The sequence below is a fragment of the Littorina saxatilis genome, linkage group LG7 (genome assembly GCF_037325665.1).
Source record: "Littorina saxatilis isolate snail1 linkage group LG7, US_GU_Lsax_2.0, whole genome shotgun sequence".
NCBI lineage: Eukaryota > Metazoa > Mollusca > Gastropoda > Littorinimorpha > Littorinidae > Littorina > Littorina saxatilis.
Window position 1 is genome coordinate 18,111,210 of NC_090251.1, and position 17,340 is coordinate 18,128,549.

The window sequence follows — 17,340 nt, forward strand, 5'->3', positions numbered from 1 at the left end:
CTACTGTTGAGAAGGGTCACAGCTGGTGTGATGAGCGTATCTCTCCTCCTGTCAAACAAAGAAATTTGTCATCATTTTCCAAGCTTTTCATTCATAACGAGCTGGGAAACAAAAAGCAATGTTGGTAGGTAGGAAATCGCCGGCTTCCATGGGTGCAGGAAGAATATTACAAATGGTTGATCAAAAGAAAACCCAATGGAAACTTTTGGAGTTTCTACGCCTCTTCTCTCCCCTGGAAGTCACGTCACATACTGAACGAAGAGTCACCGTTTACGATTCACTCTCACACAGGGCTTAATCGGATTATTGCCGAAGTAAGAACAAAAAACAAAAAATAAATCACATGAAGCGAAATTACTACATTTTGTAAATCTGTCGAACTCACAGAATAATACTGAACGCACTGCATTTCATTAAGACATTTATTACAAAAATGAAAAAATGGTGTCGAAATATCAGCTGGAAGAATTTGTATGTAAAATTTCATTCAGATCTGTCGATTAGTTTTCTGGGAAACACTACACGCAGACTCACACACACACATACATACATACACCACCACCCTCGTCTCGATCCCCAGTCTATGTTAAACCATTTAGTAAGACTACATGTAAATGTAAACAAGTCGCGTAAGGCGAAATAACAACATTTAGTCAAGCTGTCGAACTCACAGAATGAAACTGAACGCACTGCATTTTTTCACCAAGACCGCATACTCGTAGTTGTGTCAGTCCACCGCTCGTGGCAAAGGCAGTAAAATGGACAAGCCAGAATAGTGCGGTAATGGATAGTGCAGGATAACACGCTTTTCTGTATCTCTATTCTTTTTAGCGCACTGAGTTTGTTTTTAATCCAAACATATCATATCGATATGTTTTTTGAATCAGGGACCGCCAAGGAATAAGATGAAATTGTTTTTAAATCGATTTCGGACAATTAATTTCAATCATAATTTTCATATTTTTAATTTTCAGAGCTTGTTTGTAATCCAAATATAACATATGTATATGTTTTTGGAATCAGAAAATGACGAAGAATAAGATGAAATTGTTTTTGGATCGTTTAAAAAAAAAAAAATTTTAATGACAAGTTTCCGATTTTTTAATTTAATGACCAAATTCATTAATTATTTCTTAAGCCACCAAGCTGAAATGCAATACCAAAGTCCGGCCTTCGTCAAAAATTGATTTGACAAAATTTCAATCAATTTGATTGAAAAATGAGGGTGTGACAGTGCCGCCTCAACTTTTACAAAAAGCCGGATACGACGTCATCAAAGGTATTTATCGAAAAAATAAAAAAAAACGTCCGGGGATATCATTACCAGGAACTCTCATGTCAAATTTCATAAAGATCGGTCCAGTAGTTTAGTCTGAATCGCTCTACACACACACACAGACACACACACACAGACACCACGACCCTCGTCTCGATTCCCCCTCTATGTTAAAACATTTAGTCAAAACTTGACTAAATGTAAAAAGAAAGAGAAAAATAAGAAAAGAAAGCAAGAAAGAGATGAAGCAAGAGAATAACTGACTCATAAGACGGGTCGAGGTAGACGCTGAGCAGAATGTGGAAGAGACGCTTGCGGTAGGCGGGGTCCTTGCCCTCAGAGTTGACCAGGCAGTAGTTCTCGGCCCCCCCAAAGTCTTTCAGCTTGTGCACCAGGATCCTCAGTGCTTTGTCGTGCTCCTCCAACTGTCACAAACAAACGGTACTATGAACAGCTTGGTAGTAAGCTTACATTGTATATGTAGCTACATCTAAAAGACAACATGACCAGCAGTGAGACAAACACAGCACAAATCTAATGTCCATTTTTCACCCATGGAGGCTTCTTCATGACAACATTTCGGGAACATTTTTGGTTTACTTCCCTTTTCCTTAATTTCTTATCTTGTTTCCAGAGCAGTGAGCCTGTCTCTTGTCTAGTTGTCGCTCTGTACACATTCATGTGTTTATATGTGCATGCCTTTGCAATTTCCAGCATCTACGCTCATCTGTACTGATACAAAAATAACAGACAAAGACAAATCTTTCCAATTATCTTCTACACGCAACAGACCTTGCCGTAGAGAATGGCGCACTCAGCGTGCATGTCCGTCTCCTTGGCCTTGCCCAGAATCAGCTGTACACGGTACAAACTGGACATCTGCAGCATGTGACGCAGCTTGGATCTGAGAAACAGAGGGATGAAAGCGCTATAGATGAATACGACACGTACATTAAGAGTAAGTGAGCATTATGTGGGAAGAATCTCCTGGCACCTGAGAGAATATCAAGCATTGAAATGAACGAGTGACTTTCATGATACAAAGAGTATCAGCATCCAGTCTTGAAAGCAGAAAAACAATGTTATTTTTCCACTTAGATGTGAAGGGAGGTAACTACATGTACATTGAAACTACCATTGTATCTAAGCTGTAGAAAAAGATCAAACTTGGATGACACTCGTGACTGATACATCTTTTTTTGCTTCTCTTACTTTCTCACATGTTCATCTTGTATGGCTGCTTTTTTTGGTCAAAGTATATGTTTCGGTCCTTAACTTATTTTTCTGCTGCGTTTATGGGCTGAAACTCCCACGTACACTTGAATTCTTTGCACGAGTGCGTTTTTACGTGTATGACCGTTTTTACCCCGCCATTTAGGCAGCCATACGCCGGTTTCGAGGGATCTGTCCTTTCCAAAATGAATTTGTCTGTCTAGCGAGGAATACATCAATTCATCCATTTCTCCCAGCACAGAGAAGTCCTTACCTGGCACTGTCCAGCTCTTCCTTTTTGACATTGTCTTTCTTCATCAGCCGCAGGACGTTGTCCAGGTAGAGCACTGCCAGGTGGGTGTGGTACGTTTCTTTCTGTAATCATACAACATGCTTTGCAGTATTCCTCACAAAGCGCTCACTTTCTTCTTATTAAGTCGGTCATTTTTAGTGCAAAACATGTTTTATTCTTCATTCTACGGCTGTGTTTTTGTTGTTGTTGCTTTCTTAAATGGTGCAACTGGCCTCCTTGCAATTCCCCATCAAAATCATGTATTTTCCAATTCAAACACAGACAGACAGATACTCACGGACACACACACACACACACACACACACACACACACACACACACACACACACACACATAATACACATTCACACACATACTACACACACACACACACACACACACACACACACACACACACACACACACACACACACACACACACACACACTGTCTTTTGAGTATATTACTTTGGAATATAATGACCAAGCAGAGATTGAGAGAGAAACAGTGTTCATGCTTTGTATGGCCAAAAGAGTCCAAGATATTTGTGTCTCTTTTCTCAAATGTTTCACGTGTTTCACTAAACATACCTCCAGTTTTCTCTGAAAGACGAGGTATTCCAGGTAAGTGATGACAGCAGAAGGGAAGCGATGCAGATAGTCAATGACGGCATCGGGTCGCAGTCGCTCCGAAGGCGGATCATTGGCTGGTCTCTCGGTCAGCACCTAAGGGAGACAAGCATTTTAAAACATTTCTCCTTACTTTTACTTTTCAACGAATCCTCTCTGAGCATTTCATTAGAAACCTTTGAGTTTTAAAGCAGAGAACGTCAGCTGCTTTTCAGCATGTGGTCAATGTAAACTTCAGCTGGAATAAAAGATATGAAGTAAGAAAATACACAGCAGATGGTGAGAGCAAGAGAAAAGAGTTTAAGAGAGGAGAAGACAGACAGACACACACACACAGGGAGGGAGAGCAAGAAGGAGACTGAGAGAGAAGGGGAGAGAGGGAGACAGACAGAGGGTGGGAAAGACAGTGAGAAAAAAAACAAAGAATGAATTAGGCAAAGAGAGAGGAATACCAATACCAACACGCATGTTTTAACTGTGGTGAGGCTTAGCCTCTTCCCAAGGCGGGTGGGTGGGTGGATGTGGGGGGGGGGGGGGGGGGAGTGGGTGTGTGTGTGAGGCCATAACATTTTGTGTGAAAAATGAAAACCGGAACTGAGAAAAGAGAGGGAGAGAGAGAGAAAGGCAGACAGACAGAAGGAGAGGAGAGAAGAAAGTATCTAGTTTTCAACTGACCTTAACTCCCATTTCTTCATCCTTCTCCAGCACCCAGTCAATGTATTTCCACACCAGTTCATGGTCACTCAGGCTGAAAGATTAAAACAAATCAACAAATTCAAAATATGTCCACACAACCAGATTCAAAGAAGAAACACACACACACACACACACACACACACACACACACAACCAAATCTGTGAGAGTATTTCAAGCACATTCCTTCATGTTTTCAAGAAAACGCTTTAATCATTAAATCTGCTTTGCAAGCCCATTTCTTTATTCAACTCAAATTAGTAAAATAATTTTGCTGTACTCACTTGGCCAAAACTTCCACAATGAAAATGAGACCTGGGAAAGCTTCGTCTTTAACTCCATCATCTACAAGCCTGCAGAAAAAAAAAGATAAAAATGTCATAGATCGTCACAAGTCTTACAGAAAACATCAATACAGAATGAATAAACAGCTGCATCTATTGTTTATATTTTCATCTGAAGTAGAAAGTAAGAGGACGACAATGGGGGGAAAGCCAGGGGATGCTGAGAGCACACACTGCATTGTATTTTGGGAGTACAGTGTATGGCTAAAGTATCGACCGTAGAACCGATAAATAGGATGTAACTATACCTGTGGAGCTATGAGATTAACTGATTCAGTGGCTGATTGATACATTAGTTGACAGAGTGATATGTTGGTTGCTCAGCAGAAGCATAGTCTTACTGAAGGCCTTTTGCTAGACTATCAATCCAGGTTTCATTGATGGCTCTACTACAGAGCTATAGCATGTTACTTGAAGGAAATGGGGCACTGGCTTCAAAACCATTATCACTATCGGCTATCTCTCTCTTGGCAATTATCACTTTTTTCGTGTTTGTTTGCGATTGTTGTTTTTTGGTTGTCTCCATTTTTACGTCGCAGTTTAGCAGGGAAAGATTGTAAGACCAGGTGTCAGCCTAAAATCTCCATCCTTGAGAAAAAAGATCATTCATTCTCTCTCTCTGACTCACTTGGTCCATACTCCCAAAGCCTTGTCGTTTTCACCATGGTACTTGTAAAGAAGCGCCAGCGCATGGAAGCGTCCATATTTGGTCAGCCACTCCACACAGTCATGCAAATCACAGCCTGTATCCACGGCAACCAGAGTCTGAAGTTCCGGGGAGTTGGTTTCTGCGTAAACCTTCAGCAGTGCAACATCTATTTCCTGCAATCAAAGAATGATATTGATAATTTGGAAGATGTGCACGTAGGCTGTCGTGTTCCAAGGAGATCAACACACCATGAATCCCATGCATTATGAACAGAAACATTTGTAGACAATATAGGAATGGGACTGAAACTCATCCAGAGGTCTTGTCAATAAACTTCCCAAAAAAGTAGAGCCTCACCCCCTCCTTCTTCCCCATCCCAAACAATACTCTAGGAAATCCTTATGCTTGAGTCATGCTAATTCTCTGGAAAAACAACACAAAATGAAAAATCTCCCTCCCATCTCCATCTTCTTCAGATCTTGAAAGGGAGGCAGCACTGTAGGAGCAAACTGCAGTCATCTGTACCTGCTTGAAGCCATAAGCGGCCTTTGTTCCGCGGATCTCCTCCAGGTAGGTGCGCAGGAAGTACTTGAAGTCAGCCAGCAGAGAGTTGTCCCCCTTCACCAGCTGGGTGACGTCGGCGATCTCGTGCAGAGCGGGGACCGAGCGCGTGAAGTTGCAGTTGGACGGCAGGAGGTGCGGGTACACACTGATCAGCTGACAATAAAAAAACACAAGAATGGTAAGTTATTGGAACGTTTAATCTATGACAAAACAAATCATTATGACTAGATCTCAGCATCAGAAAGGCAGAGAGAAAAGGTCATGCATCGACTCCAAAACCAGGTCTTAACCAAATTTAAGTAAAGACTTAAATTGTATTACAATCACGGTACTTCGAACCAAAGGTCTTCCAAGACAAACACTTGTGACAGGGGAGGCTACCGCTCCTTTCACAGCAGACTCTGCACCCGAGTTGTTGGTCTTTAAGTCAACACCTCTGGATTGTGGAATTCTGTTGGTGATGGGGTCTGGTGGTTTCCAATTGTCTGTATGTTCATGGAAACCTTCTGGTTTGCATAACAGTTTTTATAGGGCTAAGAAATTAGCCCAAAACTTCTCTATTTCTGTTTCCAGTCTCTGGAAATGGCTCCAAATAACTTACCATACTTGATGTTTCATTCTGAATTTTGGAAGGTTAGCAGTATATCTGATTTTGGATTTATGATCAGCTGTGAAAATAATTGAGCATGAGAAAAATCTATGATATATATATATTAAAATGAATGTAAGTGTGTCTGTGTGTCGCCATACCTCAGAGATAGCAAAGGGCAAGAACAAGATGTCCTGCATGCACACTGCCAAGGAGCGCTTGTCAATTCACAAACTCAGCAGTACAAAATGTAAAGCACACAAATTTCATAGCTTATAGTTCTGACCTCTCTGACATCAATCTCGCTCTCCAGAAACAGGGTCCTGGCTTGTTCAAATTCTTTCTGCGCAAACTGTATAAATCCTGCCTGCTGCTGAATCCGTCGATACATCTGCAAAAATCAAAGGGTATCATTGAGAAGGTAAGTTTAGTTGAGTGAATGACTGAAAACGACTACGCCAATGTCATCCCTGAACTGCCTGGTATATGTGACTCAAATTTGCCCATGTGAACATGGATACACACACTTACGCATGCATGTACACTCTCTCTCTCTCTCTCTCTCTCTCTCTCTCTCTCTCTCTCTCTCTCTCTCCCTCTCTCTCTCTCTCTCTCTCTCTCTCTCTCTCTCTCTCTCTCTGTGACACACACTCACGCATGCACACACACACTCTATAAAGATAATAAAATTGACAAAACTTGACAGAGCAACATTATTATTATATCTCCATGGATACCTTTAGAAACTTGTCCCTCGTCATGCCAGTGCGATTGGCATTCTTCGCCAGATCCAGAGCCTCTGTCACCCGCTTGTCAGCTAACAGTGCTTGAATCTGAAACAGGAAGACACAATCATTAAGTTTCTGTATTCATACCATCTGAGAGACAAAGGGTTGTGAGCGCTCTACATTTTTTTATTTTTTTTTTATTTATTTTTTTTTGCTTTACGCCCAGTCGACCACGAAGGACCATATCAGGGCGGTGCTGCTTTGACATATAACGTGCGCCACACACAAGACAGAAGTCGCAGCACAGGCTTCATGTCTCACCCAGTCACATTATTCTGACACCGGACCAACCAGTCCTAGCACTAACCCCATAATGCCAGACGCCAGGCGGAGCAGCCACTAGATTGCCAATTTTAAAGTCTTAGGTATGACCCGGCCGGGGTTCGAACCCACGACCTCCCGATCACGGGGCGGACGCCTTACCACTAGGCCAACCGTGCCGGTAGCGCTCTAAATGAATACATGTGCAACAATAGTAAGCGAGAGCTATGCAGAACAAGTCTCCTGGCACAGGTCTGTGAGAATAACATAGCATTGAAGTGAACAAGCAAACTGTTTTTTTCTCAAATCTTAAAATAATGCTTTGACTCATTTGATTAAGATTCTCTCTAATCATACATTTCTAAAAGACAAAGAAGCTAAAAAATCTATGCAACAAAAGAGTTTTTCATAATACTTTCTGGCAATGACAATAACTTTTACAAATATCACAGATCCCTGAAATATTGATATAAATGCACAATAATGAATATGATAACAACTATGATAAGGGTATTTATTGTCTGATTGGCACCCAATTCTACCATAGTTTCTCGCATACCAAAAATCTCAAATTAAATTAACTTTATTATTTCGAGCATGAGAAATTACTGTGGTGGTGCATATTTAAAAAAACAACAACAACAACACAACTCGATTCTTTTTTTCTGTCAACAAATTCAAATGTTATGATAAAAGTATCATTGAATGAACTAGTCTTCATACTTGTTTTTCAAAGGGCACAGGCACCAGGGCGTACACCTCTCTCCCAGACGCCACAAAAAGTCGACCATCAAAATTGTCAAGAGCGGCTCCACCTTGGAAGGGAATGGCCTGCTTCTGCTGCATGTCTAAAATACTGTAACATTCAGATATGTTCGTTAAAGTGTATGTACGTAATGAGAAGGCAAAGAGCAGATGTAAAGCCATCATACCGTTTTGTTCAAAGTCAAGTTAGATCGGTATCAAGGGATGCATTCCATTAATTCATTATTAACACAGAGGAACACACAAGCGGGTACGCAAAAATTAAATAGGAAATGTGAAGAATTCAGTATAATTTGAAAAACGGTCAGTGTTTTGGTTAACTCTCAGTGTTTTCAACATTCACAGAAACAATCGCCGAAAAAGTCACATACAGTGTATATGTATTTGTCTTAAAACTTGATCTACCACCCCAGTTTAAGACCTGCTGAGATCCATTTTTCTCTGATTTTGTTTGTAGGTCTTAAAAGACGGGTGCAGTGGCGTGGTGGTAAGACGTCGGCCTCCTAATCGGGAGGTCGTGAGTTCGAATCCCGGTCGCTGCCGCTTGGTGGGTTAAGAGTGGCGATTTTTCCGATCTCCCAGGTCAACTTATGTGCAGACCTGCTGGTGACTTAACCCCCTTCGTGTGTACACGCAAGCACAAGACCACGGAAAAGATCCTGTAATCCATGTCGGAGTTCGGTGGGTTATGGAAACACAAAAATACCCAGCATGCCTACTCAACAAAAGCGGAGTGAGCTGACTATGCTCTCAGAGTATAGTGTGGGGAACCCAAATGGGCAAACGAGCTCACACGTAACCAAAACAAAATTGTGGAACGCTGAAGAAGAAGGTGTTAAAAGAGGGGTTCCACACCAAGAGAGGAAAGTGTAGACATGAACTACCTGTGAACGGTGATGAATTCATCATTCATGGCCACAATGTAGGGGTGGACATAGCCGATGGACAGCAAGTTTTCGGACCACGAGATGGGCGGTCGCTTTGAGTTGCCAGCAGACGACACAAACATCCCAAGTGCAGACGGACCGCTGAGTAGAAACTCCTCCTAGAAAAAGAGGACCCGAAAGCAACAGCAAAATAACTTCTCCCTCTAAAAACATTTTTTTATTTAAATCGTTTCGGGTAATTCAAAAGAAGTACATCACTGCTTCAATATCTCAAGCAATGAATGAATTACAGATCAACAGTAGTCAAGAGGACATCAAAATTATTTTACCTTGCTGATACGTTTGATGATGGGTTTGTTGTTCTCGGCGTCAAAAGGAAAGAGAAACTGGTCCTGTCCGGTTTCGGAGTTGATCATGTTGTAGGAAGTAGCAAGTCCTGCACAGACATGGATGCCATCTATTCCCTGCAAGACAGAAAACAAGAGTAAAGTTGAAGCACAATGGAACATCCCTTTTAAGACCCTCCAATGAAAGACTTCCTTCATTTTAAGACTTTGATTTGTCCGATCTTTCTTTCTTTATTTGGTGTTTAACGTCGTTTTCAACCACGAAGGTTATATCGCGACGGGGGAAGGGGGGAGATGGGATAGAGCCACTTGTCAATTGTTTCTTGTTCACAAAAGCACTAATCAAAAATTTGCTCCAGGGGCTTGCAACGTAGTACAATATATGACCTTACTGGGAGAATGCAAGTTTCCAGTACAAAGGACTTAACATTTCTTACATACTGCTTGACTAAAATCTTCACAAAAATTGACTATATTCTTTACAAGAAACACTTAACAAGGGTAAAAGGAGAAACAGAATCCGTTAGTCGCCTCTTACGACATGCTGGGGAGCATCGGGTAAATTCTTTCTCGTCCCAACCAATATGGGACTCCCCCTAACCCGCGGGGGGAATTTGTCAGATGTTGTGCTGATAACCTGTGTAAATGTACCTCCAGTATCAGACTTCCTCCTGATTTTCTCACATTTGTGGAGGTCTTAACAAGGGAGGGAGGGGTTCCACAGCACAAATCTGATTTGCCAAACTTACTGCTACTAACTAGCATGCTTTGAAGACCTACAATACCTGCTATTCCAACTTGGTCGTGTGACAGACGTTTTCTTCAATCAACGTAAGTTGATTGTCTAACGAAGCCGTCAGGCTGAGTTAGACATCAGCTAATTGAGTGTGGAAGAAAACTCTGTCACACGACCAAGTCAGAATAGCATTTATGTCTCACAGCTTCAACAGAGGAGAGAACAAACACGTTTTGCGTACTCAAGCTTGACAAACCTAAACACAGGAGCAGCCATTGAGGAGAGATCTACTTTTTGACGGAAGTGAACGAACAACTATGAATGACGTCTCGGTATATGTGAATGACGTCACAGTCATTGTCACAGTCTGTATCTTTTGAAGCATCGCATTCTTCATGACGTCTTTCTGTGTCTGCATCCGCGAAATGTTTGTTCTTTTCGGGGTCTTTGTCATCTATGTTCAGAACTCTGTCCTTCTAGTTTCAGACTAACAGGCCTCCTGAGCGAGCCACTTTCCAAGGGCAGCTAAACTCGCGTATGGAAACAGTACTGTCGTCTGGGATGCCGTTTTCAGTATTCTCAGCGTTGAAGAATTTGTAAAGAGAAGAAACGACAACAGCAGGCGAAATAAAAGTCGTGTGTGCATTTTGGGGCTTTTGGAGGGACGATTTCGAGTTTGAATCCGTTCTTGCACATGCTCCAAAGCGTGTAACATACAATCTTGCACACGTTTGCTTTAGTAGTGGCAAAGAAGGAAAGCGTGTGACATAGCATTATGCTTCATCTATGAAGAACAATATTAATACTGAAAGACAATTTTTACCTTCCGATCACAAACTAAAACATTCGGATAGAAGTTTTACAAGCCAGTGCTGCACACAAACTTAGCTGAAATGATTGCCCAGATTGACATCAATATCAGTTGCAAAATTAATTCAACAAAAAATTCACACCTCATACAAAAAAGCAGCCATGCTGCACATATTTATGGTATGTGTAGAAGGCAGTTCTCATCCCATGTAAAAGTTCAGTCAGATCTGTAGTGGCTTCCACTAGGGTTTACAGTGAAACCACCCTTTTAACCCCTTCACTGCCCAGCACGTACTAGATACGTGGTCATGTTTGGTTTGTCATACGCCCATACACGTACTAGGTACGTGGCATCGTGGCATTTACATCAGCACTTTTCAGGACATTTGTGAAAACTAAATGGGAGGTAACCACTGTCCAACTTCTTGTAGGGGTTTAAACACAGTTCTTTCCCATTGACCGTTCAGATAAGTTAGTACCACGTGGTAAAAACATTTTTAGAAGTTTTTTCCCGATCTATAGGATTCAAAATGGCGGCCAAAAGTCGGACATCAACTCGTAGACCTGTTTTCAAATGATACAGTGTTCTGGAAGCTCTGCAAGAAGTGATTTATGGATTACCACACAGAAGAATACTGTTATGGGCTGTAATGTGAGTACCTGATGTTTGACACCAGTTTTAGCTGTGTTTTCTGCGGTTTTACGTGCTGCAGTGTGTGTGTGTGTGAAAGTTTGGAAACTGTAATTTTTGACAAAAATGGTCATTATATCGATTTTTACTATAACAATCACAAACAAAGTCCAATGATAATAGCCAAGAGTGTAAGCAAACCACATGCCAAAGATCTAAGAGATATCTCAATAAATGATTGAGCAGTGAACAGATTAGTGAACCTACCGAAGAAAGCGAAATTTGCCCTGGCGCACAGCAATACCAAAATGCTGTTATACTGTGGCAGTGAAGGGGTTAATTAAGACACCTAGATAAATGGCTTCCCCCATTTTAAGACCTTAGTGTTTCACATGTTCTGTTCATAACCTCTAAAAATTTACCTCAATTTTAAGTCTCCCTTCTAAAGGTCTCAAAAGGGGGGGTTCCACTGTACACACACAGGAAAGTATCTTTAAACATGTATAGTTTTACTTACTACAGCTACAGCAGGGTCAGGTATGTGAAGGTCGCGCAGGTGCATCAGTCTGTCTTCTGTCACGGTGTACAGCTGTACTGTCTTCTTCTTCAGCGCCACACAGATCTGGAATTGTTCACAGGTAACACTAACAGTGTGTTTACTCTTAACATTCAGACAAAAGCAGCTTACTACACCTCACACTTTATCATATCTGAAGGCGTATCTGAAAATGCATGATGGAAAATTAAAGTGATCCTGATAGTCAAGTGAACAGCCTTAACAGGCATATAAAGTTTTAATGAAATTACACAAGAACTAATGCTTTAATTTGGGTGCGAAATTTATTGCAATAATTTTTTGGCCAAGTGATTCTCCATCTATGCTCACCTCAACACTGAATGGGTTTGTTCGAATGGGATTTTCGTTGATGCAGAAACAGCTCACCCCTTTGACCTTAGCTCCTGTCATGATTGGCTGGAAAATAGATTAGTGAAGCAGATACACTTGAAAAACGATACATTACATAGGACAGAGGTAGAAAAACAAATCATTTACAAGTTCCTCTAAGGCCCAAAAAAAAAGGTGTGGTTAAGGTAACATAGCCAAAATAAAACAGGGTAGGAAGGTAGGCAATCACTTTTTTTTTTAAACTTTTTTTTCTAATGTGTACAAATTAAACCTACTTGACAGGGAAATAAGTGTGCGACTCGAGCGCTTTCGCTTTCATTGCGTTTTCTGCACTCGTTTTTTTTGTTTTTGTTTGACAAATGTAATAAAAAGTTATAAGGTCGGCCCCTAAAAATAGGGTAGGTCGGGTTACCGTAACCACACCTATTTTTTTTTTAGGCCTAAGCATCACACATAACTGCTCTAACAAAAGGGTCTAGGAAGGCAGTCATCATGTGTAAATAGTGTATACTTTTCTGCTCGAATTTAAATGTTCACTTGTTTGTTTGACTGTTTGTTCTTTGTTCTTTGAAGGTGTAAATATTGGGTAAGGTCATTGGGTTATGCCATAAAAAGGTCCCTGAGATTTCCCTCGTGGGAATTTGTCGGTTGCTTTCTCCTTGTGTGTGTGTGTGTGTGTGTGTGTGTGTGTGTGTGTGTGTGTGTGTGTGTGTGTGTGTGTGTGTGTGTGTGTGTGTGTGTGTGTGCATACATTTGCGTGTGTTTGCATGCGTGTGTGTGTGCATGTGTGAATGTGTACATGTATGTGGTGACTGTCCACATAAGCAGAAATGACAAAATGTACAGGTAGATAAATAATAAAAGTGTGAAAAGCAAATTGACAGGGATGCACACTTTTCATCACCGTCCCATACCTCGAGGTCCAACATGTTGAGCAGTGTCAGCGTGTTGTCACACAGCACCATGATTCTGTTCAAGGCTGAGGCGGTTTTGATCTGTACCACTGGCTTCTTCTGCACAACAACATTCAGTCTGACACTCAACAATTACAAGAGGCGAAGCCTTCAAGGCTCACGTAAGAAATCGACAAACAGTAACACAAACTCAATCACTCCGTCACACACACACACACACACACACACACACACACACACACACACACACACACACACACACACACACACACACACACACAGTAAGCATAGGTGAAACTATGCAAGAAAGCGAGACCCTGGATCTGCCAAGAAGTCTCGGCCCGCTCACAATAACAATGACCGAGACTTTCAGTAATTCCTTTGCGTGACGTCTAACCCTCTTACGTCATAATGTGACGTCTTCAAATAGTTTCTATCACACACGTCGAACACTTTTGACCGAGACTGACGTAATCCATAGACTCGGAAATGTTAAAGTTTCTACCACAGACATACACACACACGCACACACGCACACACGCACGCACAAACGCACGCACAGACAGACAAAGTTACGATCGCATAGGCTACACTTACGTGAGCCAAAAATCATTCAATATGGGGACAGCACAAAAGCTACACACTACCTTCTGTCAGACACTGGACTGTTAGTAATTGACATTATCTCTTTTTCGTCCATTCATTCATGTGCATTGAGCAAACGCACAGACATTAATAGAAAAACACACTTCAGCCCGGTGGGGGAAAAACAACAAGAACAACAACAACAATTGAAAATGAAAGTGATCCGTGTTTGTTGTTTAATGACAAAGGCCTACCTGAAGAACCTCCCCCCCCCACCCCCCAATATAATAAGTATTTCATGTCACCAATTAAATACATACTCACAGTTTTAAACTTATTAATATTATACTTCTGCTAGTCACTTTGATTCCCCCTTAAAGTCCTGGCAACAGTAACACAGCAGGGCCTCACATCCACGTCGGACATCGGACATATGAGGATATTTTTTTCAAATGTCCTATACATTTTTCATGCAGGAGGACAAATGTCCTATTGTTTTTGTCACAAAGTGGTCAATGTCCGATTATTCTATCATTTGATCCGGACATCGTCAGTACTTCTCAATTTACAGTAGTTTGAATGCTAATTTATTGATGTACATGTATTGCGAAGCGATGTGTAGCAGACGAAATTAGACACTTTGTGCCTCTAGTACCAAAGAGTTTCCAAGGCTCGCAACTCGGAATGCTCGAAGCCAGTTGAGAGTTGCCTCCCTTCGCGCTTTCCCCGAAAATAACAAACATGCCGCCTAAACGAAAACTGATCCCAGAAAAGGGACAGAAGAAATTACACTTCAAGTCCCTTCCCTCATCATCTGTCAGTAGCACGGAAACTGAGCTTCCTCCAGCCCCAGAGCAGTTAGAGCCCGATCGCCCAGGTGAGAATGTCGATCGCGATAGTCAAACATCGGAGCCGAAGAAAGACACTACCCCCTCCCTCACCCCCACGCGTAACTTCGTCTCAAGCTTGATGCGTGTGTACCTGGAGGGGCCAAAGGATGACATTCACAAGTCACAGTGGGTGGTGAAGGTTGTTGAAAAGTGGACATCCACGAGGAAGCGAATGCTCTTCAGCAAAAGAAAGGAACCAACACAGTAGTTGAAGTTCAGAGACAGAAACACTGCACTGACTCGATGTAATTTATTTTATATTTTCTGTTACCTTTTTGCCAAGAAAAGTATTTTTGTTCTTTTACCCTCGTGCCAAGAAACTAGTCAAGTTTAATTATATTTACGTTTTGTTACGGGAAAAAAATGTCCTATTGATTTGTTTTTGTTCAGGACAAATGTCCTATCACTTTTACATTGGCCAGGACATTTGTCCTATGCTACCTCTCATGGATGTGAGGCCCTGATACAGGACTCAACCATCTTCTTTTGTGTAACTTAATTGGCTAAAGTAAAACTAAATACTATGTACCTGTATGTACACTTAGGCCAAAAAGAAAAATATGTCTGTTTCCGGTAACCCAACCAACTTTACTTTTAAGCGCCGACCCTAAAAAAAAATTCGCTTTTCGCACACACACACACACACAAAACAAAAAACAAAATGAAGTCAAGTATACTTTATTTAGTTTCAATATATCTAGGTCAAAAACATGTGCTAAATAATTGTAAGTAAACTAAGGAAGCGTTTAAAAAAAAAACACGTAAAAAGACGTTAACAAAACGTAAGAAAAAGGTTAAAATATAAATTTTAAAAAATTTAAATTTAAAAACCGACTGACCGACCCTATTTTTTTCCGGCGATGTTCCCGGAAACAGACATATTTTTCTTTTTGGCCTTAAACGTACGCAGCACATTCCCTACTGTTTTTTTATAATAATTTTCATAAACTGCATACATTTTTTTTTTTTTAACTGGATAAAATAGAAAGACCATTCTGTCATACCCACCACAGTCAGAAACTTGTGACCTTGTTTTTCAGTCTTGAAGCTGACACGGCCTGAGCTGTTAGTCTCTTCCTCAATACTGTAGTGAACCACAAAGCTAAAAGAAAACAGATCCAGAATTCAGACAAATACTCAAATTTTGATACAGTCATAAATTTTTGAGAGATCGAGAGAGAGATCAAGATAGAGAGAGTGTGTGTGTGTGATTCTGTGTGAATCCATGCATGTGATCAATTGGACAGACATTGCCTCTCTATTTAATTTACAACACTTCAGCTAGCTTTCTGTCTCTCTCTCTCTCTCTCTCTCTTCTCTCTCTCTCTCTCTCTCTCTCTCTCTCTCTCTTATCATTGATTTTCTGATAATGATAGTTTTTAGCGGTAAACTTTTAGCTAAAGCTGACGGCAATTTACCTATTTGGAATCATGTTACTATTCCTGTTAGTGTACATATGCGTGCGCGAGTGTAGTATGCTTCGTATGGTATTTTTATCTGTTGTCTTATTATTTGTTTTGTCTTTTAATGTGCACCACACTGAAATTTCTCTGTATGAGATAATAAAGTATTCGTATTCGTATTCGTATTCGTATTGTTCAACTATTTGCATTTTTTCATAGTCCTGTTCAAAATTTGACTCACCAATCATTTGTTCCTATGTAAACATTCTTTCCACACACATCTAGGCATTCAATCTGAAACAGAATGCATACAAATTACAATATAGAAGAGCATTATTCCAACACATGAATCAAAACAAAAGTATGGAAATCCATTTTACACTCTACTGGTGACTTGCACAGAATGGTACGCAATTCAGTCTCCTGTACCCAGTTAGGGTATTAAAAGTCTGCCTGAAAATATTGCGAAGCCACCGATTGTGTGGGCAATCATTGCTATGTTACTCTACATTTGTTCACAAACGTATAGGTATATAATATGCATGTAAATTTAGTTTGTTCATTCCCGTTGTTCAACTGTTCAAAATCACAATCACGATCCAAAGAGCACACACACACACACACACACACACACACACACACACACACACACACATTTACTGTATAGAGATACACAGAGAGGGAGAGAAAGAGAGAGATAATCCATGCAAAACAATCCTCTTTCCCTGTTTTTTGTGATGTTTGAAACCGAAAATCGCAATCTGACCTGTGTTTTAGCCTTGTCAGACATCAGCTTGACCCGCTCAATGGCGGGTACAAGCTCAAATGCTTTGATGCTCATTGCTGAACCACAGTGGAGCGCTCAGACTGCTGCAATCCTCTGTGCAAATCCAAAACACGGCTGCAAACCTCCTACAGCAGACGTACTTCACAGGGAGCCGCCATGTTGAATTTTTGTGCTGCCGTCTGGCAACTCCCACTGAACAAGGGAGACCACTCTGAAGCAAACAATATGCATCGTCTGGTACATACCTGAAGTGAAGTGTGTGTGTGTGCGTGTGTGTGTGTGTGTGTGCAGGGGCGGATTAGGGAGGGGGAGTTACAGGGGTTCCGGAATCCCCCCCTCCCCGGCTGTCAAAAAAAAAGATTTAATACTAGTAACTTTAA

General features: G+C 41.1%; 1 protein-coding gene across 1 annotated transcript in view; it reads right to left on the reverse strand.

The window, feature by feature from the left end:
- Positions 1-17,124, reverse strand: part of LOC138970835 (transforming growth factor-beta receptor-associated protein 1-like) — a 24,831-nt gene extending 7,707 nt beyond the window's left edge. Inside the window, exons 1-20 of the mRNA XM_070343383.1 lie at positions 16,940-17,124; positions 16,415-16,467; positions 15,779-15,872; positions 13,296-13,394; positions 12,361-12,447; positions 11,992-12,096; positions 9,280-9,414; positions 8,948-9,108; positions 8,022-8,154; positions 6,987-7,082; positions 6,536-6,640; positions 5,622-5,813; positions 5,076-5,269; positions 4,388-4,456; positions 4,085-4,157; positions 3,371-3,505; positions 2,763-2,863; positions 2,069-2,180; positions 1,541-1,701; positions 1-48 (exon numbers count right to left, since the gene is read on the reverse strand). The exon at positions 1-48 is cut by the window's left edge and continues 25 nt beyond it. Of these exons, the coding sequence (XP_070199484.1) occupies positions 1-48; positions 1,541-1,701; positions 2,069-2,180; positions 2,763-2,863; positions 3,371-3,505; positions 4,085-4,157; positions 4,388-4,456; positions 5,076-5,269; positions 5,622-5,813; positions 6,536-6,640; positions 6,987-7,082; positions 8,022-8,154; positions 8,948-9,108; positions 9,280-9,414; positions 11,992-12,096; positions 12,361-12,447; positions 13,296-13,394; positions 15,779-15,872; positions 16,415-16,467; positions 16,940-17,014 (2,228 nt within the window). The 5' untranslated portion in view covers positions 17,015-17,124. The remainder of the gene's footprint in view (positions 49-1,540; positions 1,702-2,068; positions 2,181-2,762; positions 2,864-3,370; positions 3,506-4,084; positions 4,158-4,387; positions 4,457-5,075; positions 5,270-5,621; positions 5,814-6,535; positions 6,641-6,986; positions 7,083-8,021; positions 8,155-8,947; positions 9,109-9,279; positions 9,415-11,991; positions 12,097-12,360; positions 12,448-13,295; positions 13,395-15,778; positions 15,873-16,414; positions 16,468-16,939) is intronic.
- Positions 17,125-17,340: the final 216 nt, after the last annotated feature.